Source organism: Oryx dammah, unplaced genomic scaffold (genome assembly GCF_014754425.2).
Source record: "Oryx dammah isolate SB20612 unplaced genomic scaffold, SCBI_Odam_1.1 HiC_scaffold_15, whole genome shotgun sequence".
Taxonomy (NCBI): Eukaryota; Metazoa; Chordata; class Mammalia; order Artiodactyla; family Bovidae; genus Oryx; species Oryx dammah.
The window spans coordinates 8,819,989-8,844,030 of NW_024070199.1; the positions used below are offsets into that span (position 1 = coordinate 8,819,989).

Below are 24,042 nucleotides of genomic sequence, written 5' to 3' on the forward strand. Positions count from 1 at the left end.
TGTGAAGTTGAAATCCATGTTGTTCAAAGGTCAATTGTACATTACACTAACATTTTGTCTAATCTATGTCTGTATCCTGAGACTCTAATTGAGGGCTTTGCCACAGCAAATTCTGAGTAAATGTTTATTGAATGAGTTTATTCTCTGAGTAACAACTGTGTGTCAAGCATTGTACTAGTTTTTTATGTACATTATTTCATTTAATTTTTAAAATCTTTATTGGTGTATAGTTTATTTACAATGTTGTGTTAGTTTCAGGTGTACAGCAAAGTGCATCTCTTATACATAAACACATATCCACTCTTTTTAAAGATTCTTTTCCTGTATAGGCTGTTACACAGTATTGAGTAGAGTTCCCTGTGCTATACAGCATGTCCTTAATAGTTATCTGTTTTATATATAGTAGTGTGTACACGTCAATTCCAATCTTCCAATTCATCGCTCCCTATCCCTTACCCACTGGTAACCACAAATTTATTTTCTACATGTATAACTCTATTTCTGTTTTGTAGATAAGTTCATTTGTACATACATGCAATGGAATATTACTCTGCCATAAAAAAGGATGAAATAATGCCATTTATGGCAACATGGATGGACTTAGAGATTGTCATACTGAGTGAAGTAAGTCAAATAGAGAAAGACAAATATGATATCACTTATATGTCGAATCTAAAAAAGGCTACCACTGTACATTATTTTAATCCTGACAAGAAATCTGTAAGATATCTGCTATGATTCCTGTTTTATATGTGAGGAAGCTGAGTAACTTGCCCAAGTTTTGAACTTAAGTGTGTCTGACTCCAAATCTGATATTTCTACCATTGCCTCAAATGAATGAATAAATCTCCTTAATTTTATTGATACTTACTAGTCAAAATTTAATATACTAATTTTATTATTAACATTGAAATTCTGATCTATTTTTGCATCTACAGCATGCAACATGATCAGTGTTGCATGCTGTAATACATTTTTACTTTATTCAGCCTCTTCAGATTACACAGAAGAATGGACCCCAGGTACCTTAACAGCTCAAGTATCTTATTTTTATTCTGCTTCACGATTAGAGTTTTCGATGATGATTCAGGGTAAAGGTTTGGTTAGTCTTTGCTTTTAACTGAAGGATTATATTTAATAGCTAGTCCACATGTCATTTTCAAGAGGTATAAAAGGTCCCAGTACACTGTAATTCATATTGAGATTATATAATTAACATACCTGGAAGAAAGGAGAATGTGGCAGGAGTGAGTTAAAGACATAGTAAAAGACCCCCAGATATGGAGAGGAACCTGATGGTCACCCTTATTACCATCTTTTCTGCATGCTATGCGAAGCAGTGTGTACTAAAATTTTAATAAAACTTTAGGAGTACATAAAATAGTATCATGAGAAGCTCAAGCAGTGAGACGCCAGGCTCTAAAGTAAGACAGACCTGATATTTAACCCTTGCTCTCCCACCTAATATAAGTGAGAAAGTGAAAGGTGCTCAGTCCTGTCCGACTCTTAGCAACCCCTTGGACTATACAGTCCATGGAGTTCTCCAGGCCAGAATACTGGAGTGGGTAGTCTTTCTCTTCTCCAGGGGATCTTCCCAATTCAGGGATTGAACCCAGGTCTCCTACATTGCAGGCAGATTCTTCACCAGCTGAACTACAAGGGTGCTTAACTTTCCCTAAGCATCAATCTCTTTATCAGTAAAATGGAGAGAAAAGAAGAGTATTTGGTAGGGTAGTTAATTACTACTGTAATTTTGTTGTTGTTGTTGTTCAGTTGTGTCCGACTCTTTGCGATCTCATGGACTGCAGCACGCCAGGCTTCCCTGTCCCTCACCTCTCCTGGATTTTGCCCAAGTTCATGTTCGCACTGCATCAGTGATGCCATCCAACCATCTCATCCCCTGATGCCCTTTCTCCTTCTGCCCTCAATCTTTCCCAGCATCAGGGATTTTTCCAATGAGTCGTCTGTTCACATCAGATGACCAGAACACTGGAGCTTTAGCTTTAGCATCAGTCCTTTCAGTGAATATTCAGGGATGATCTCCCTTAAGACTGACTGGTTTGATCTCCTTGCTATCTAAGGGACAGCATCAAAATTTTAGAGGCGTAATTTAATAAAGCAAGTAAAATCCAACACAGGTGTTCCTGCTCATGCAGTTCTCTGGGGCAGGATTCCTCTAAAGACTAACTCAGGGCCTCAGGCTTCTATTTTTCCATTTTGACGTCCTCCAGATTCTTTGAAATCTTCATTCTGCTGGTAGGTAAAAAAAGAGAGTATGATGCACTTGCAGGAAGTTTTAGAGGTTTTGTGGGCCGAACCATATATGGCTTTCATTGTTTCTGTCCACAATCCACTGTGTATCAGGTCAGTCACATGACCCCAACTAATCACAAAGGAGGCTGGGAATCATAGTATGTGTGCGCAGGAGAAAAGGAAACAGACTTTAGGGGAATTCAAAGATGTCTCTGCTACCTTCCATCATGAAGTTGTTGCAGGGTTTCAAGGAGAAAAAAAATGCAATGTGTTTAGCACAGGCTAAGGAATCAACACAGTAGCATGTAATTGTTATTATCACAAGGATGTAGGCTGAGAGCCTGAATAAGGAAGTCAGGTTGGAAGTGAAGTCCTTGTTTGGAGGTTCTAGCCAGAGAACTCAGCCACATTCAAAGAAAAGTACTTACTTTTGTGTAAGGTTATATAAGATTATAATCTTTAACTGATTCAGCAGCATCAGGAAGCATAAACATAAAAAGGCAAGGGGTGAAGAGGTTGCCAAGGTGTTCATGTCAGCTTAGCTAACAGAATGTCAAAAGATTATAACTTAGTTTACCGTTAATGTCTAAGAAGAGTGGGAACAGGGAACTGGTAGATTCTTTGAAATGGGGCACGGGCTTAACTAAAATAATAAAGGGTAAAAATTCTGGTTAATCCTCTCTTCCATATTCTTTTTCTCCTTCACTTTCTTAAAGTTACAGACCTCTTAAAGATTCTTTAGGTACAGCATATTTTCTTCTCCCCACTTATTTTTCTCCTCTGTTGTTATCTAAAATAGTGTAAGAATCCTGAGAATGGAGACCACGTTTGCCTCATAGATTATTTTATCTTAGCATCTAGCAATGCCTAGCACAGAGTAGGCCAGCTAGTATTTGTTGAATGAACTTAATCTATATGGTAGTAACTTAAGTCTTTGTGTAAGGATCTAGATAAAGGAACGGAAAGACAATGAGGTTTGTTGTTGGAATATAGTTGCTTTACAATGTTGTGTGAGTTTCTACTATGCAGCAAAGTGAATCAGCTATACGGATACATATATCCAATCTTTTTTAGATTTCCTTCCCATTTAGGTCATCACAGAGCACTGAGCAGAATTCCCTGTGCTATACATTAGGCTCTCATTAGTATTCTATTTTATACATAGTAGTGCGTATATAAGACAATGAGTTTTTAAATCTTGCTTCTACCCCTTGAGTATTTGTGGTATTCTGAGACTTCTAAGATTCTTTTTAAGCAATAGAGTAAAATTGCATAAACATTTAAACTTTTTCTCTCCTTGTATTAAGTGGCACAAAACTTTTTAGAGTTATAGTTGTTGTTTATTCGCTCAGTTGTGTCCAACTCTTTGTGACCCCATGGACTGGGTAGCCTGCCAGGCTCCTCTGTCCATTGGGTTTTCCAGGCAAGAACAGTGGAGTGGGGAGCCATTTTCTTCCTTTGGGGATCTTCCTGGACCAGGGATTGAACTTGAGTATCCTGAATTGGCAGGCAGATTCTTTACCACTGAGTCACCAGGGAAACCCAGAGTTACAGTAATGAGAATTAAATGAAAAAATTCATGTAGTGTTCCTAGTACACACAAAACATTCAAAAAACTGTTTCTCCCTCCTCTGTGCCTCATACCTCTCTACAAGATACTTCACAATTTAGGGAGCCTTAGGAAATATCATGTGCTATTCAAATTCTTCCTTTCTTCTGTTTTGGGTTCTGTTCATTTATAATGAAAGCACGAAGACTTTCAAGTTGATGATCAAAGTTGAGAGTTATTAGTTCCCAAAGAATTAATGGGTTCTCTGTTAGAACAGTGTTCAGCACCCAGAACAGTGCCTTACACACAACAGCTGTTCAATACGTGGTTTTTGAAAGAGTGAATGAATTAATACAGTACTGAAATATGGACAATGCTCCATACGGATAATGGTAGGACGGACATAACTATGTTTACCTGCCGCCCATAATACATAATTACTGTCCATAACCTGACAATGATGCTCTTAGTGTGAAAACATGGGCAGGTTTTTATTAAATGAGAGGTTTGGAGTGGTGTTCCCAATCGGCGACTTCAGAATGTTTTCATTCGTTCATTCGACCAGCATTTGACTCTGTCTAAGGGCTTCCCTGGTGGCTCAAACGGTAAAGCGTCTGTCTACAAAGTGGGAGACCCGGGTTCAATCCCTGGGGTGGGGAGAGCCCCTGGAGAAGGAAATGGCAATCCACTCCAGTACTCTTGCCTGGAAAATCCCATGGACAGAGGAGCCTGGTGGGCTACAGTCCATGGGGTCGCAAAGAGCCGGACACGACTGAGCGACTTCACTTTCACTTTCACTATGTGTTGGGCTTCCCAGTTGGCTCAGTGGTAAAGAATTGGGCTGCCAGTGCAGGAGACACAAGAAATGTGGGTTCGATCCCCCTGGGTTAGGAAGATCCCCTGGAGTAGGAAATGGCAATTCACACTAGTATTCTTGCCTAGAAAATCCCGTGAACAGAGGAGCCAGGTGAGCTACATACATACAGTTCATGGTGTTGCAACAAGAGTCAGACATGACTGAGTGACTAAGACAAACCTAAAAACAAACCTACTATGCATCAGCCACAATGCTACCAAGAAGGCATCTCTGCCAGCACCCCATGCTAGTACAATCAGTGCTCAGTTGCTCAGTGGCTAGTGCAATAAAAATTAAAATAATTTGATAGCAGAAGGATGTACAGAATACTACACGAGCAACAAAAGGAAACTGCTGACTGGGTGGCATAATCAAGTATGACTAGTAGTGTGATACCGGCTGGAGTGCATGTGGAGGCCGGGGAAGACATGAGGCTCAACGAGCATCAGTTCAGTTCGGTTCAGTTCAGTCGCTCGGTCATGTCTGACTCTTTGCGACCCCATGAATCGCAGCACAGGGGCTATTGATCATGAAGGGCCTGTATGGCAGGCTGAAAGTCCTGAATTTTTATCCTCTAGAGTAGCTAAGAGTCGGACATGACTGAGAAACTTCACTTTCACTTTTCACTTTCATGCATTGGAGAAGGAAATGGCAACCCACTCCAGTGTTCTTGCCTGGAGAATCCCAGGCACAGGGGAGCCTGGTGGGCTGCTGTCTATGGGGTCGCACAGAGTCAGACACGACTGAAGCGACTTAGCAGCAGCAGCAACAGCAACAAGGATTATAGAGAAGGCTTTTCATGCAAAGAAAAGATAATTAGATTTTAGGTTCAGAATGATCTGGATTGGAGAGTCGAGGTATGAGAGAGAGAAATCAGCTAGAACAGTCTACATGGGAAAGAGATCATAGCCTGGAACTAAGGCAATAGAAGTGGTGTAGGAGACAGAAGTGAGACTTGGACTGTGAAGAAGGCTGAGCGCCGAAGAATTGATGCTTTTGAACTGTGGTGTTGGAGAAGACTCTTGAGAGTCCCTTGGACTGCAAGGAGATCCAATCAGTCCATTCTGAAGGAGATCAGCCCTGGGATTTCTTTGGAAGGAATGATGCTAAAGCTGAAACTCCAATACTTTGGCCACCTCATGCAAAGAGTTGACTCATTGGAAAAGACTCTGATGCTGGGAGGGATTGTGGGCAGGAGGAGAAGGGGACGACCGAGGATGAGATGGCTGAATGGCATCACTGACTCGATGGACATGAGTCTGAGTGAACTCCGGGAGATGGTGATGGACAGGGAGGCCTGGCGTGCTGTGATTCATGGGGTCACAAAGAGTTGGACACAACTGAGCGACTGAACTGTGTGTTTAGGTATAACTTTTAGATTTCCTCTAAAGAAGAAATATTTATCTACTGATTTAGCTCCTGTTGACCTCACTGTGGGTGTACCAGCACAGAGACCACCCAGTAACTTATTAAATAGAACCCAGAGAATAGCAAGGATGTCTTGAAAATTGGGTAACTCCACAGCCCAATGGACCCAGGGCAGCAAACTGGGCACCAAACGACAGGCGGGTTGCAGATGTACTGAAGGAAGTCATTACAGTTTTGAGAAATTTGGGCTGGCTGGAGAAAGATGAAGGCTGCTGGTTTAAGCACTTTATGTTCTTGGCAAAAGCATAGTGCTGCAGAATTTCACCAGCCATCGTGAAATAAAAAAAGAGGGGAAAGGGAACGAAAAGAGACCACAAAATTCATGATGACACACAAAATGTTAACTATCTATTAGCTTTGCATCTTCTGAGAGTCACCAGACTGAAGCACAGTATTCCGGAATTGGCTGGCAGATGGTGTACACAGACTCTGAGTATGTTGGCATTTCATATGAAACTAGCAAGACTACAAAGGACTACATGGTAAATTAACGTTCATAGAGGTTTAAAAATTTATCCTTAAACTTAGTGTTGCAAGTGGGGCCCTAATAACATTTTAACACTTTAAGAGATCTGGATCTCCTGTAACAGATTCACAGGATATAGTAACTTTTCTAAATGCCCACAGGAAGGTTTCAGTGTCTTCTTTCCCTGAAAATCTGGTTTATGCAAGAGAAAAGAGGCCAAAGAGAACAAAGACTAAACCAGGGGCAGATGCCAGGTGGTGATGTCTGGGTTCTCTGAATGGGACGTCTCCATTTACCACCCTCTCACTTCCTTCTATGGTCTGGACCTTTAATCACCACAGCAGTCAGCCCTTGTAGGGTCAAGCTAATCTCTGGTGACATCATCCTACTACTTCCCTTTTGAAATTCCAGTGAAGCTATGTGTTTCCTGTCGTATTTGACGCCCCAAGAGAACCCTGGTCTATTAGTATTCAAATATAGACTGGCATCAACGCGTCGCGTTTTCAGAGAAACGATAAACAAAAACAGGTGGTAATTTCAAGCCTCTCTAGAAAAAGGGTGGGGAAAAGAAAAAAAACAAAACCAAAAAACCCAACCCTCCTGGGTCAGGAAGCAGGGAGAGTTTCAATGCCCATTGGAGGGAGAGGCCTGAGAATGGGTCGACGGAAGCCTTGCCCTTAAAGCCAGGAGGATGGCTTCGGAGGGGCGGCGGGGGGGCATCATTGAACACCCCGTTCTTGATTCTACAACTAAAAAAAGCCCCGGGAGCTCCGACACCCGCTTCCTCAGGGAGGGGCTGAAGAGGCGGCCGCACCTCCTCTTTGTCACACCGTCGCTTCCGACCAAACGCTGGGACACCCCGGAGGCGAGTGAGGGGCGCAGCCGCAAGCCCCGCCCGCTTCCCGTGAGCCCGCCCCCTCTGTGACCCCGCCCCTCTCTGTGACCCCGCCCCTCCCCCCGCGAGCCCGGCCTCTGGCGACCTGTTGGCAGGGAGCGTCACGTGACGCGGCGGGCCGCGCACTCCCCCTTCCCCCCTCCCCCGCGGGCGGGCCTCCTGTTGCGCCCGCCGGGCGGGTTCCACCACGTAACGCGCGGGCGCCGCCCCGCTCTGCCCTCGCCGAGCGAGGGAGGGCGGGTGCCGAAGGGGACGGAGAAGGGAGAAAGGGGGCGGGAGGAGGAGGACGACGACGAGGAGGAGGAGGGGCGGCGCCCGCGTCACGTGACCCGGGGCAGCCCGGAAAGCTCCGAGGAGGAGCCTGGCGCCGCCATTTTCCTGCAGCCGCCTGTGCCTCTCGCCCTGCCGGGCTCCAGCTGACCAGGGGAGGGCTGGGCTGAAACTGAGGCGGGGGCCGGCGGAGTAGCCGACGCCGCGCCTGACCCCGCGGCGGACCGGAGCCGGCTCTTTCCGGTCCGGGTGGCGGCGCGCGGCCCTGAGCCCCGCCCCGGGCCGGCAGGCGGAGAAGGAGGGGGGCCGGTGCGGGGTTAAGGGGGTGCGGCGGGGGCGGGGGGCGGCGGGGGGGCCCTCCGGCGCTTGGGGGTGCCAGTTCCCCGCCGGCTGCCGAGCGGGAGGGCTGGCGGAGGAGCCGCAGAGATGTCCGGCCAGAGCCTGACGGACCGGATCACCGCCGCCCAGCACAGTGTCACCGGCTCCGCCGTGTCCAAGACAGTATGCAAGGCCACGACCCACGAGATCATGGGGCCCAAGAAGAAGCACCTGGACTGTGAGTGACGGCCCCCGCGCGTCTCCCGCTGCCTCTCCCCTCAGCTGCGGTCTCCTGGGGGCCCGGCGGGTCCTGGGTTCCCCTCCCGGAGCCGTGTTCTCTGTGTCTCTCGCCTCCACACCTGCCTTCACGGCTTCCGTTCCCGGTCTGGACCGTCCCTGACGAGCCCGTCGCCGCCCGGGTCCCCGGGGCCCCCGCCGCAGCCGGCCGGCCGGCCGCCCCCCACCTCGCCCCTCGCCCCCCGGCCGCCTCCGGTCCTGGCGCAGCCCTCTGTGCTCTGTCCTCTCTCCGCACCCAGCCGCCCGCTCCCCGGCGTCTCCCCGCCGCCGGCTCCCGGCCTCAGCGCCCCATTGTTTCCCGTAGCAGCCTCCTCGGGGTTTCCGTGAGCGCCCGGACCGCCCCCCCTTCTGTTTCTCCGCAGCCCCCGAGGGCTGCCTCCCCCCGAGGGGACAGTCCCCACTCTCTGCTCCGCCAGCCTCTCCCGTCCCTTCCCTCCCCCCCCCGCTTTCTCATCCACCTTTCCTCCTCTCGGTTACCTTTCTTCGCCTCCGTAGCTTTAAGTTCCCTTCGTCTCATTGTAAATATTATAATTCAGTCCCCGACTTTTTTTTTTCCCCCTTCCCCTGGACTATTTTTTATTTTTCTTTTTAGGATCGTGAAAGTAAAGGGATTCCCTTGATGTGGGGACAGATTTGTGGGAAATTCGGGCTTTTTAATCACCCCTGGTGGAATTTAGCCATTGTGTTTTCTTGCTTCGGACTGGAATAAGTTGTGAATGTCAGGCGCACCCCCACCTCCTTTTTTTTTTTTTTTTTGTCTGATGGGGATACGGAAAAATGTTTGCTGATTTTGGTGTCAGTTCTAGTAGAGCTGTTAAACCTGGCGATTTCAGTTTAGACGCTTTAGTGAACCGTAGACTATTGGAATTCAAAGTGGATTAGTAATCAAACCCTCAAATAACATACGTCTTTTAAATACTGGTGAAAAGTATTTGGTGATGCTTGAGTTTGGACTCCATTCTATTTTATGCTGGTTGTCTTTTGGGAGACTAGCTTTTCTTACACGGCATAACATTACACCATTCACTGACAAATACAGTTACTCCAGATAACTCCTCCCAACTTCTTCCAAACCTGGAAGCCACCTGTAATATCCTTTTTTATTCCACTCCTTTACCTCAGGGTACAAAGATCAGTGGATTACTCAAATCTTTGATACGGTGGTGCTTTGACCTGAAACTTTAAGGGAAACATGGGCGAAAAGGCATAGTTAAGAAATAAGTTCCTTTTTTTTTTTTTAATGGCTGTTGGACACAGAAGCCTGACTGACTTTTATCCTCCATGAAAGTTACTTTGCTTTACTGTTTGAAGCAAGAGTGAGCATGTCCTGAAAGAGAATTCACTGACTGGAGTCCTGTTTTGATTTCTCGCTTGGACTTCGGCCCTAAGGTTTGCGCTTTTATAAAAAAAATGCACAAAATGTGAATTCTTTCAAGAGGCTTTGCTCATGAAGTACTGTTAGAACAAGTTATTGCTACAGACAAACCCATTGTTCATTGTGACTTGTTCCTTCCTTGTGGAAAAGTTTAAAAAAACAATTATTACTGCTCGGTGGTTCTTTCTGATGTGCGGTTCTTGCAGGTTGCTTGTTAAACCATCAATCCTAGACTGTTTTAAGGAATTCAGAATGTTATTTGAATGGTGACACTTTCATAAACGGAAAATTCTTTAAAATGCATTATGAAGCCGTAAGTGCTTTTTTGATTATCTGATATTTGGAATAGACATTTTTACTGTTTACTTCTCTTTAATCTATGGTTGCCCTAACAATTCTTTTGTGAGGTTGGTTTCTGTTTCTTGTTTTCAGTGTTAAAGAAACTACTTGTGACTTTGTGAACTGTTACCCTCGTCTCTCACTTCAAAATGACAAGAATAGATAGCAGTTTTAAAAGTCCTTTTAAAGATTTTTGTCTTATTTCAAATGTTGCAGTTCTAACACATTGTGGAAAAGGTCAGAAAACAGGCTAGGTAAGTTTAGGGAGAGTGAGACTTGCTTGTGGTTTTATGAATGTTAAATGTTAGCGTTTTCTCTTATAATGGAAGCTACTGCAGAATCGAACTGGGATTATGTTTGGTATGGGTAATCTCACGTTTGTAGTTCTTTTTCTTTACCACCGCTGTGTTTATACATTCCTACTTGTTTAGAACTTGAATATTGCTGATAATGTTTGATTTTTTTTAAATCTATGTAGATAAGGTGCCACTACTCTTTTTTCAAATGAAGTTTTAAAAATACACTAATATTGTCTTCCCTATATTGCTTAAAACACCTATATAACCGGTTCCATTAATAAAATACACTTAACTAAAGTCTGACCAATGAGTGGCTTTTCTAAACACCCTCTTGCCTTACACACTTTAACATAGTTAGAGAAAATTCAAAAGGCTTTCACAAATAGTTTTGGGTTTTGACATCATGGACTTTTTTTCCCCCCCAAACTTTAAACTTTTTATTTCGTATTGGAGTATAGCCGATTAACATATATAATTTAAAATTATGGTAGTTTCAGGTGAACAGTGAAGGGACTGAGCCATATGACACCATGGACTTTTAGGGTGTTACTGCAGATATAATTTTTCCTCTTTAAGAAATTTTTCTAGTGAAGGCTTAGTTCTGTTGTTGCACCTTTTAATATCCTGAGAAACTGTTGCCTAATTAGTTGAGCCTAATGAAAATGGTTTCATTTTGTAAATGTTAGTAGTTAATAAAAATATGCTTAGGACTTTTTTTTTTTTTCCTCTAAGCCTTTAGAGTGTGGAGGTGGTTTCTGTGCACCTTGCCAAGGTCTGTCCATATTAGGAAATGATTATTGTAATCCATGAATTATGGCTTAATTCATACTGCATTGTATATATGTTTAAGAAAGAGCTTTTGCTTTGCTTATAGGGGTCAATAGATAATAATGTTAACTAGTGTCCACAGTGGGAAAAGAGTTGTCAAACCTCTGAAACACATTTTTAAAAATAAACATGATTTGCATTTAATTCTAGGCCTCTAATGTCCATAATCAAGGTAGGAGGATAGCAGCCTTTGTACCTGAAGGACTTCTGTTTGCCAGGCACTTATTAACCATTATCTAATTTAATCCTCTCTCATAGCTATGGGATAGGCAAGTCATATGCATAGAAGGTTGTCTTTTAACTCCATTTAATGAGATGGATGTAGAATGCTGAAAACACTGATGATTGAAGTACACAGAACAGTTTTATAATTTATAATTTCTTAAAACCATTCTTAACTAATTTCACAGCCTTCCCTCTGCTTTTGACAAGAACACTTTTCTTTTTTTATACTAGTTTTCTTTCCTTGGGCATTTATTTTATGACATGTTTCACTGAAATGAAATACTATGTTAACAGATCTAATGTCTTCACTTTTATATCCATGTTTTTCCCGGTTAATTTCAAAAGGCATTTCATCCTAGCCACCATCTGCCTTCCATTCTGCACAGCAAAATCAAAATCACGTTCTTATTAAGTATTCATTGTAAGCAAATCTCTAAGGTAGATACAGTGTGGGTATTTGTGTCTTGTGTACTGGATTTAGACTCATCCTAATTTTAATTGTGAAATTTGTGCATGTTTTTAAAGTAAGAATTTGTGAATACTTTGAATTTATAGAAGGTGTAATTTGTATTTGGGTTAGTGGTTTTTATAACATTGAAAATACATATAAAATATTGACATGCAGCTGAAATAATGGTCTTTTAAAGCAAATTATTGATTTTTAATGTCTTAATGATATTCAATGGGTACTTAGTTTTTGTATTATCAAGATGATGTCTGGTAACTGGAATCTGATCTGCAAGCAAGTACATGTGAAGAAGGTAGTAAGTGGAAGATCTGCCCTTGATGGCTCTTGTTTAGAAGAAATAAGGAAGCTGAGGCTTTCCAAATGGACAGTTATTTTGTAATGTTTGGGCTTACTGTTCTTTCCCATAAGAATTACCATAAGAATTGTGGTTTATATTTTCATTTTCATTATTTGACTTATTCTGTCCCTTACTCCTGTAATAGTTCTGAAATAACAAAAAATGGTGATTGAGTCATCAAAGTGGTAATAGTAAGATTTGACTACTTCTGTCAAATGCAGGAGGCCTACAGTAGAACTCTACAAATATAAGTTTTTTCCTCCTTGATATATTTAGTTATATTTCTGGATAGTATGTATTTTAAAAGAGAAACCCAGAAAAGAATCTGACCTCTAGCCATTTCAATACCTGCCTTACGTGTAATTAGCAAATTAATTATAAAATATCTTTGTAAAATAATTAGGCATCACTGGTGGACTTGTTATTTTAAGAAATAATGTTTAGATTTTAGTCATCTAATTTTTATTCGTGTACCAGTGCTTTTTATGTTTGTATATTTTGTATATCTGAATAATTTTTAAGATGTCTTAGAATTTAATTTTGACTCATTTGATTTCCTCTCCTTTGATTTGTAGAGTACTTGTATTATATGTTTTATTTTTTTTTTAGCTTTTGAAAGCTCTTCTACTTAATCCTTTAGTTTTTGGCTGTGCTGAAGGCTTGTGAGATCTTAGTTTCTCAACCATGGATTGAACCTGTACCTCCTACAGTGGAAGTGTGGAGTCCTAACCACTGGATAGGCAGAGAATTCCTTAGATGTTTTAAAAATACATTAATTGTTTAATATAATTTATTTGAAATAGTCAGAATTGCTTTAAATAAAATAGTTTATTTTGACTCTGATTATCATTTAGAATACTTAATGTGAAAGTTCACCGTCGTAATACATGGAAATCTCTTTTGTTCTTTTTTTTCTTTTTTTTTTCAGTTTCAAAGTGCCTAGTTCCCTGATTTCTTCCTTAAAATCAAAGAAGTAAGAAAAATAAACTTAAAGATTTCTTGGCCAGAGGTTACAGCCCTAGCAAGGAGAAGTAGGGTTAGATTTTCAAAGTAACAGCTTACTATTTGCTCTTCCTGTTCTTTTGGTGGCTGAAGTGGCATTTCCATTACTTTGTGTTCTCAGTATGTTCCCTATTAAATGGCTTTATATATTTCTCTAGAGAATTGAAGTTTTGGATTTGACCTTTTAGAATTTTGTATATTCATTGTATATATATGTATATATAGTTATTTTCATGGAGAATTGTTTGTGGGCACTGAGACTTTACTAATGATATTCCTTGAAAAGGGTATTTTGATGACCCTACACCTTTGTGTTAAAAATTACTTTCAGAATTGTAGTTTGCCAGATTATAAGAATACCAAGGATTTTTGAAGTTACGTTAGAATGTAGTAGCAGTACTCATAGCTAGGCATGTGCTTTGTGCTAATGCCTGGATTGTGTTTATATTTATTTAACAAATGTTTATTTGTGCTTACTTTGTGCTGGGCACTCACATTATTGAACACTTTGTATTTATTAACTTGTTTATTCCTTTCAACAACTTTGTAAGAGAGATTTTTATTATTATTACCATTTCGCTGAAGAGGGAACTAAGGCATTGAGTTTAGTAATTTGCCCAAGGTTGCATAGAACTGGGATTTGAACTCAGGTGGTCTGGCATCAGGTCTGGGTTTCACCTTAGTGTGACTTTTTATGTAATGCTTTTCTATTCCAGGAAATGAATAAGCCATATTTATTTACTCAAGGCAGTGTTTTTCTTTTTCTGGCTATGCATGTGGGATCTTAAGTTTCCCAACCAGGGATCAAACCCACGTCCCCTAATGTGGAATCACAGAGTCTTAACCACTGGACTGCCAGGGAAGTCTCTTGCAATGTTTTTTGAAGTGTGGTCCTCTGCCTCCTGGGAGTACCCAAGACCTTTTCAGCATATTTGTGAGGTCAAAACTGTATTCATATGCTGAGACATTGTTTAGCTTTCCCATTTTCATTCTTCCACTATTGTACAGTGGAGTGTTCCAGAGGCTATGTGATATTGCAACAAGTTGAATGTAGTAGCAGATAGAAGAATCTCTTTTTTATTAAGCCAGATAGTAAAGAGTTTTGGAAAAAATATGAAACAATGCCACTGTTCTAAATTTTGGTTTTGGAAAATAGTTATTTTTTATGAAAAATATTAACATGATGAGTTTTATTGTTTTAAAATGAATTAATCTTTAAAAATTTGAGTTTTAATTTCCAACCCTCACAGTAAATATCAGAGAAAAATCACATAAAAGCTCTTTGGAGTCCTTAATTTTTAAGATTATAAATTTTCTGAGACTGGGAAAAAAAAATGCAACTGGAAGGAAGAGTGTCTGTTAAGATGGGAGGAAAAGAAACTGAGAAACTAGATTTAAGTGGTCCTTGCAGTTCTCAGAGTAATTTTGCATTTGATTTGATGGGTAACAGTGACCCAGTCATTGTAAGACTGAGCAAGAGATGTGACATAATCCTTCGATTATGTCATACTGTTGAGTAGAGTGGAAAGAATGTGATGTGTGACTTTCAAAGGAGACTGCACTGGGGCAAAGAGTTTCTAACAGTAATAATGTAATTTTTCCTAAAAGGCCTTGATAAAGTCCATCTTTAGTTGACACTCTCGATCCTCTTTTTCCTCACTTTCTGGTTTTGTTGTTTTTTGTTTTAAATATAGCTAGGCTGTTTCTTTTTCAGCTAAGCAGGTTGGGTACCAGTTGTGCCAAAGTAAGTTCTTGACTCCCAAACTGTTAGCCATCCTTTGCAGATACCATTCCTAGGACACAAAATATCTTTGTTCTCTGTGTCAAAACAGATCCATCCTCCTCTTTAACCTTCTTTAAACTTAAAGTTGATGTTTAAAATCACCTCTTTCATAAGGACACTACTGAACAACTCCCCCTGGTTATTCTGATTCTCTGTATATTTTGGGTTTGTGCGTGTTTTAATTATGAATAGAAACTGTTCTTTTTTGTACTGTTGTGTCTCTCTTCTCACACTACCTAATCAGTGGTGCTTTGGGTACTCATTAATACTGAATGCACGCTGAATGCACGTAATTTCCTGTCACAGCTCAGGCTATTGAATGAACAACTTATGGACATAGCATTGAGGTCTATCCCAGTAGATATTTTAATAATGTTTTTATGGGCATTATCTTAGTTCCAGTGAATGATAATCACTTGGTTACAAAATTATATATAAAGTCATTCAGTAGCATTGATAAAAAACATATCAAATTGCTGTATTTCATGGGACCCATGAGGAATTGAGGTTTAGTTTTGTTTCAATATTTTGTGATTTTCCCAAAGTGGTGTTATAGCAAAGAAAAAAATTTCGTGGTTACAGCTACTCAGTTTGAAAGCTATTTTAAAATGCATGCTTTTGAGGATGTGGTCTTAAAAGAAGAAATTAATTTTAAGAATTATATTTGAAATATGTATCAGAGTTGCTTCCTTGTACAGCTCCAGGAGGTGCTGATCACATTATAATCTGTGTGGAGGCTGCTTCCTGTATATAACCGTATAACAGCTTCACTTTAGACATAGGAAAGTTTGCAGTACATACTTGGTGTAGATAATGTCAGAATGCAAAAGAGATGACTGTTTTAGAGTGGAGGTTGGAGTGATAATAGTGATGGCCGTGATAGTAAGACCACTAAATCTAGATCATCAATCAGCTGATTCCAGGGGCTGGTACGAATTGCTGAAAGTCTTCTCTGCATGCTTGGAATTCCCGGAGTGATTTCTGAAATGGTGCTAGTATTTATAGTCATAAACTTGGTACTTGAAAGCTTGCTAGGGGCCCTGATTTACTCAAGGGAAATTTTTTCCAAGTAGTGGATGGAGAAACTTAGACGTGCTTTCCAAACTTCTATCCTCACTTAAAGAGAGCAGGTGTACTTTATGAGTGATGTCATAGGGTCTACTTAGTTGCTGTATTTTAACGTATGGTGGTGGTTTAGTCATTCAGTCCTCTGCCGCTCTTTCGTAACCCCATGGACTGTAGCCCACCAGGCTTCTCTGTCTGTGGGATTTTCCAGGCAAGAATACTAGAGTGGGCTGCCATTCCCTTCTCCAAAGCATCTTTCCAGCCCAGGGATTGAACCTGAATCTCCTGCATTGGTAGGAGGATTCTTTACCACTGAGCCACCATTTTAATGGGAAGCCCCATTTTAATGTATTGGTTCATCCAGCAAGTTCAGCCTACCCAATACATTTCTCTGCTAATTATAGGTCTTTATAGGTCTCCTCATGTGATTTATAAGCTCTAAAAAAAAGCGTCATGGTGTGTGTGTGTGTGTGTATTACGATTTTTATGTGCTGGTAATAGAGTTGGACTGTGAAGAAAGCTGAGCGCCAAAGAATTGATTCTTTTGAACTGTGGTGTTGGGGAAGACTTTTGAGAGTCCCTTGGTCTGCAAGGAGATCCAACCAGTCCATCCTAAAGGAGATCAGTCCTGGGTGTTCATTGGAAGGACTGATGCTGAAGCTGAAACTCCAATACTTTGGCCACCTCATGCGAAGAGTTGACTCATTGGAAAAGACTGATGCTGGGAGGGATTGGGGGCAGGAGGAGAAGGGGACTGCAGAGAATGAGATGGCTGGGTGGCATCACTGACTCGATGGACATGAGTTCGGGTAAACTCTGGGAGATGGTGATGGACAGGGAGGCCTGGCATCCTGTTATTCATGGGGTTGCAAAGAGTCAGACACGACTGAGCTAAACTGAACTGAATAGAGTTTATTATCTTGTGGAAGCTTGAGAAATACAGAAGTAACATTTTAAATATATCTAGTATGCAAAAATCTTACTTTAATTCACATATATACCAAAAGTAATTACAGTGATATTCACTCTGGAAAGGGTTTGCAGACCTTTTTGTTATATTTGAAACAGTTATTTACAGAAATTTGATTCCATGCATGGTATTGAACAATGTGAGATTTTGTCATTTAAGTCATACAGAGCTATTGTGGAAAGGGGGATTGTGAGGCAAAGTGATTCTTCTCTGCAAAATTTTTGGGGAGTGCTGCACTTCACGGCATGTGGTATTTTAGTTTTCCAACCAGCGGTTGAACCTGCTCCCCCTGCAGTGGAAGTTGGGAGTCTTAACCACTAGACTGCCAGGGACGTCTCTTGTATGCAAGTTATAAATTGAGATGTAGTTCACAAAACATCAAATATGTTCACAGTGTTGTGTGTGACCTTTACCACTATCTAATTCCAGAACATTTTCTACCACCCCAAAAAGAAAATAGCTATCTGTTCGCAGTCAACTCCCCAATCTGGCCACCCTCTTTCACTGGCAACCAGTAATCTGCTTTCTATCTATGGATTTTCCTAATCTGGACATTTCATATAAGCAGAATCATACAATTCTTGGCCTTTCATGTCTGGTTTCTTTTGCTTAGCATAAAACTTTCCAGGTTTGTGGATGTTGTAGCATGTAACAGTATTTCATTCTTTCTATAACCCCTAATAATATTCCCTTTATGGATAGACCACATTTTGTTCTTTCGTCCATTGATGGACTTTTGGGTTGTTTACCCCTTTAAATCCACCAAGGATAGTATTGCTATGAACATCTGTATAAAAATGTTTGTGTTAACATGTGTTTTCAGTTCTCTTGGGTATGTACCAAAGAGAAGAATTTCTGGTAGTTAAATGTTTAACTTTTTGAGGGTTTACCGGGTTGTTTTCCACAGCAGTTGTACCATTTTGTATTCCCAAGAGCAATGTATAAAGGTTTCAGTTTCTCTGTATACTTTATAACACTTATTATTTTCAGGGTATTTAAATTTTAATTAAATTTTTTTCATTGCAGTCATCCTAGTTAAATACATACATACGTGTGTGTGTGTGTGTGTATAATGGTTTTGCGTGAAGTGAAAGTTGCTCAGTCATGTCCGACTCTGCGATCCCGTGGACTATACAGTCCTTGGAATTCTCCAGGCCAGAATACTGGAGTGGGTAGCCTTTCCGTTCTCCAGGGGATCTTCCCAACCCAGGGATTGAACCCAGGTTTCCCGCATTGGAGGCAATTCTTTACCAGCTGAGTCACAAGGGAAGCCCGAGAATACTGGAGTGGGTAATCTATCCCTTCTCCAGCGAATCTTCCCGACCCAGGAATCAGACCCGGGTCTCCTGCATGGAAGGCGGATTCTTTACCAACTGAGCTATTAGGGAAGCTGGTAATGATTTTGCTCGACATTTTCCAAATGACTAGTGATGTTAAACATCTTTTTAATGATGTTGAGCTTACTGTCCATTTGTATATTTTTGAAAATATGTCTCTTCAGATCCTTAGCCCATTTGAAATTTGACTATTTGGAAGCCTAGAAGAGTTCTTTGGTATTCTAGATAGTAGGTCCTTATGTGACTTATATGACTATTTTTCCCATCCTGCATTTTACGTTTCTACTTTGTTGATAGTAACCCCTCTACACCCTGCCCTTTTAAAAATTGAAGTATAGTTGATTTACAGTGTTTTATTAGTTTCAGATATGCAGCATAGTGATTCATAATATTTTTATAAATGATGTGCAAACCTTTTTAATTTTGAAGTTCAGTTTTTTGTATTTTCTGTTATTTGTGCTTTTGCTATTTTATCTTAAGAAACCATTGGCTAGTCCAAGGTTATGCAGATTTAGGCCTTAACTACTCCTGAGAGTTTTATGTTTTTTAGCTCTTTTAGGTTTGATCAGTTTTGAGTTAATTTTCATATATGGTGTGTGGTGGCAAGGTGATAGTAAGGAAAATGGGGGATATTTGAGTTTTCCCCTTTTGAGGTTGACATGGGGTACAGCTCTGCCTCTGCTGTGTGACAAAGAAGTAGAGACTAGTGAGAGACAAAAAATTTTCTTTAATGTCATTCTCCAGTACTGGTATAATTCATTGACTGTGGAAAATTCAAGTCAAACATTTTTAATTGGGTAAACCACTTAATCTAATCCAATGAACTTTTTTTTTTTTAACATTCTCAGGGTAGTTTAAATGTGTGAAGAGATAACACATAGCTGCATGAGGATCAGTAAGCAGGTATTTTTGTCGACACAGAATGGTGTGTATAATTCCATAATATCTTACACTTCCCCATAGTGACACTTTTCATGTGATGTAACTCTATAGCTTCTATAATTATGTGTTTATAACTGCATGTCTTCTTTACTGTGCTAAATAGAGCATATAGCAAGTTTGTAATGAAAAGATGCTTAAAGAATGAAGGAGGGATAACATTTTCTTGAGGGATTGCTAATCTGTTACCAAACAATGTTTTAGGTTTTTTTCCATGAAGGAAGAGGAAGATTGTTGTAGGGGTAATGTCTTCACTATGAGTAGTAGTTGTTTCTTTAACCTTTTTTCCGTTCCTATAATGAAGCTACTTTTTATTCTTTATGGTTTGAAAACCTGAGGAATTACGGACGTTCAGAAGTAGACTTCTGGAGTTAGATTATATAAAATTAGGGTAGTTTGACACACTTAAAATATTATTTATTCCAGGACCTACTTAATATTGGTATATTTGACTTCAGATGTTTCTTATGCCTTTTTTTCCCTGTTATGAATTTTATTTGCTAATGTATGATTGTTGTAAGTGTATTCCTGGCAGTCTTTGACTTCAGACTTTGTGTTATCTGCAGTAGTTCACTTGACTGCAGAATGCTATAAATGCTTTACTTGCTACCTGCTTGTGTGTTTTGTTATAAGACATTGGCAGAACATGTAAAGTGCAAAGGAAGATAGTTAGAAATGAAATATGTGACTTTAATAGGCTGTATAATGAATGAACTGGATGTTGACCTTGACTGACTTCTTGAAATACAAATTAATTTTTTGGAAAGTGTAATGTAGATAAATCTTAATTCATTTGTGTACCCACAGACTCAAGAACTGAACATTTTGTTTAACGTTACGTTTCTTGGAGAAGGCCTTGAATGGAAAAAGAATTATAAGAGCAAATTTTTCTTTTTAATTTCATATTATTTAAGTAAAATTATCTAGTAAACTATATTACGATCTTTCACTTGTTCTATGAGCAAGACTATGGGGTGAAAGTTCTGAGATTGAGTTCTGTTGAGTTGCACAGTGCCAGCAAAAACCCTGGTTAGAAAGAAGCATTAAGTGGAGTGCTAAGGAAAAGTGATTGAAGTCTAGGAAATATTGGAAAAATGAATGACACTGGTCATTACCCTAAAAGGAACCTGAGAGCTAATGGTGAAAATGTGTAAACAAATAACTAACATATTGAGATAAATGCGCAATATTATTTACATAAAGTATCAGAATATGGGGTGGAGTAATTAATTTTGAAGGAGTTAGTGACAGCTTCATAGAGGAGTTAACAGGAATTTTAAGGATGAACAGAGATTTGCCAGACAGAGAAATTCCTTCTAAATAGATTAGCACATGCAGTGACACAAAGGCAAGAAAGAGCATTTTGGTGTGTTTGGCGAAGACTGTAAGTAGTGAGTGCCATATGGTGGAATGTAAACTGTTAATGAGAATGGGGGGCGATGAGGTTGGAGAGAGAGCCCTTAAGTGTCTTGAAATGGACAGGAGTTACCTTGGTAAACTCTGGTCTCTTCTGCCCAGATCTGCATTTTAGACTCCCTTGCCACCTGTTAGCTGCTCTCCTAGTTTTCCACGCCAGTGTTACAGAATGGCAGAAGTGCTGAATGTTGTTACATGTGGTCGTTTGGGTCACTGAATGAATGGAATCAGGTACACTGATTGAGTGACTTCTGTGGGCCTGTCTGCAGGTAGAAGTGTTTTTGTTTCAACTTTGTGAATGAACTTAAACACAGACTATCTTATCATCTGATGACAGTCAGTGTGAATAGGAAAAGTTTGCTAAGATTCTTGGGGGCATGTTTGATTTATGTGGTTTAACAATCGATAGCAATTTGTTACATAGGATACATTAATTATTAGTTTCTTTAGCTTTTTAAAGCTCAATTTCTACCAAACAAGACTTTATTAGTCTAATGGAAATTAATATACTCATTAGCAATTACATGTTGTCTGCTAGTATAAACAAGCTACTGTGTTGAGATTATTGAGAAATCTAAAGGTGAAATTATTTGTTTGATCATGTCCTCAGTCTAGTAAGAAAGATGACATATACAGATAGTTATATTAGGGGGCAGCAGTGTAAGATAAGCTCAGAATGGATATCATTGAAAATTAGAGGGGAGAGAGAGAACTGCTTTTGATAAAGGAGGAGAAATGGACCTTAAATGGTAATTAGGAGGGGTAGGCATTTCAGGTGGAGGAAAGAGCAAGAGCAAACTTTGTAGGTAGCAAAGCTGGAACAGTGTTTGGGAAATAAAGGAATCTAGATGGTAAACAAAGGAATCTACCTTACCTGTAGATGATAGGTGGGGTGCTTTGAGGTCAGAGGAATGACAGGTCAGGCCTGAGGGGAAGTATAGTTAGAACAACTGTCTGGGATGAGATTGTGGAGGGAATATGGATTTTAATCCTGTGACCTTTAGATATATCTCATTTCCTGGCTTCCCTGGTGGCTCAGAGGATAAAGTGCCTGCCTGCAATGCAGGAGACCCCGGTTCGATCCTCTGGGTGGGGAAGATCCTCTGGAGGAACGCATGGCAACCCACTCCAATATTCTTGCCTGGAGGATGCCATGGACAGAGGAGCCTGGCGGGCTACAGTCCATGGGATCGCAAAGAGTCGGACATGACTGAGCGACTTCACTTTGTTTCTTTCACTTTTGGCTACTGTAGGTAAAGTTGGACCCTAGTTAAAGCTGATTTTCAAAGCTATACTATATTTTCTGCTGCCAGTGTTAAAATAGGGAAGGCAAGTTTTGCTGATCTATAAGCTGAGAATGAGATTTTACTGCCTTTAGCATTTCATGTTAACTTGATTATTAAAAATGGCATCATAGTGGCGGTATCTAAGGTTTGGAGGATTTCTGAGTCTGTAGATTGCTCAGGAATGAATTATTGAAGTAATCTTCTAACCAGTAATAATACATTCCTAATTTTGACCTGAAGATATTTTATTGACGCTTAACAGTCAATAAACTGGAACCTTTTCAGTCTTCATTATTACACAAAATCTGATCAGATCATTTATTTTTTAGGATATAGCCTGCATGATGGAAATAGTAGCTCGGATTTAAAGAATCCTTTCTTAAGCAGTTGACATGCATTAACACAGTTGACTTAAAAAAAAAGCCTGTTGAGTAGGTAGTCTTAGCTCTACTGTACAGATACATAATGAGAAACATTACTGTAATAGAAGGAAATAGAGAATAAAATTAACACTTAAATGGCAATGAAGAGCCTTGGGTGGAAGTGAGGCAATCTGGGGAATCTATAGCTCACAGAGAAGTTATAGGGAATGAGAAATAGTTAAGGAGAAAGCCTTTCCTTGAGAAACATAATTTCTGTAAATATGTAAGATTATATTTGGAAACAGCAACTTCTTAAACTTTTAAAACGAACAAGCCCTGAACTGGAATGTGTTATCTTGGCCCCAGCTCCATATGACCTTAGGAAAATACCTTTCTCATTAAATTACTGATTTCTAAATTACCTCCCTGCTCTGCTACTCTGTGATGCTGTATTTGGGCCCCTTTAGCTTTTTTGTTCTTGGCTTGGTGCTTTGGGAACTACGATTAAGGAGTTTCTCTATGAGCTTTGCTTCATTCTCCATTATAGTATCTCACCTACTGATATATATTATCTTTTATTTGAAAAACAATTTTAACTTGCATATTTTACTGTCAATGGGAGTGGGGGCATAGCTTTGTTTTCTGTGACTTTGTTTTAGGTGAAAAGTCATGGCCAAGAAAAATGTGAATTTTCTTTTATTAAAAATATGTGACTTGTGTAAAATGTTAAAATACTTGATAATGAAAGACTTCCTATAAGCCTTCCCACCCGTGTTTCAAATGCCTGCTTTTCGGAATTTTCAGTCAGGTTGACCACAAGATGTTTCATCCTTTCATGTTTGTTCCCTTTGGGTGCAAGTAGCAATTGTAATCAAATTGCTCCTCTGTCCATCTGCAGAGGCATTTTTCTTTTTTCGTCTTCTTTTTATTTTAAATTTTCATAGCATCTTGTGCCTGTTTATTTTTTCTGAAAACAGGGATTCTTGCATTGTTCATCTTGGTATCCCCAATACCCAGAATATTTGCTGCTGCTGCTGCTAAGTCGCTTCAGTCATGTCCGACTCTCTGTGACCCCAGAGATGGCAGCCCACCAGGCTCTGCCGTCCCCGGGATTCTCCAGGCAAGAACATGAGTGGGTTGCCATTGCCTTCTCCAAATAGTAGCTTAGTAAATATTTCATAAATCTTTGATGAAGATAATGAACTTACTATGCTGGGCTGGTGAATGAACTATCTAGTCATCAGTTTTTTTGTTTTATGTTTTAAATGTGAAGTTGTTGGACTGAAAAGGGGTATCTGAAAAGGGGTAATGGTGTGGTCCCTTAACTACAGACTAGATGGTCTACACTGGCTGTTTATCTTGCTGCTGTTGGGTATAATGGGAGATCAGTTGATGGTTTATAATGATGCATCACTAATCTATCACCATGTGTTCATTTGCACAGTAATTTAAAATTATTTGGTTAAGTGATGAATTTGTAAATTAATGCCTTAAACCTTACTGTTATCCCTTATTTTGATTTCATAGAACTCTAGAAATCTAAGCATTGTTTTTGTTTCAAAGATTCTTTGTTTGATGGAGAGACTGTCTCTTGGAGTGTGCGTGTGCTGTAAATGCACATTGTGGATGGAGACTGCCTCCCGGAGCTTGTGATAGGCCGACGCTGCGTCCACTTTTG

At 40.2% G+C, this 24,042-nt stretch overlaps 1 protein-coding gene across 24 annotated transcripts in view; it reads left to right on the forward strand.

Annotated features, from left to right (window-relative positions):
- The first annotated feature begins 7,806 nt into the window (after positions 1-7,806).
- Positions 7,807-24,042, forward strand: part of PICALM (phosphatidylinositol binding clathrin assembly protein) — a 97,833-nt gene continuing 81,597 nt past the window's right edge. For all 24 annotated transcript variants that reach the window (XM_040255513.1, XM_040255518.1, XM_040255516.1 and 21 more), the window contains exon 1: positions 7,807-8,273. In XM_040255513.1, the coding sequence (XP_040111447.1) occupies positions 8,144-8,273 (130 nt within the window). In that variant the 5' untranslated portion in view covers positions 7,807-8,143. The remainder of the gene's footprint in view (positions 8,274-24,042) is intronic.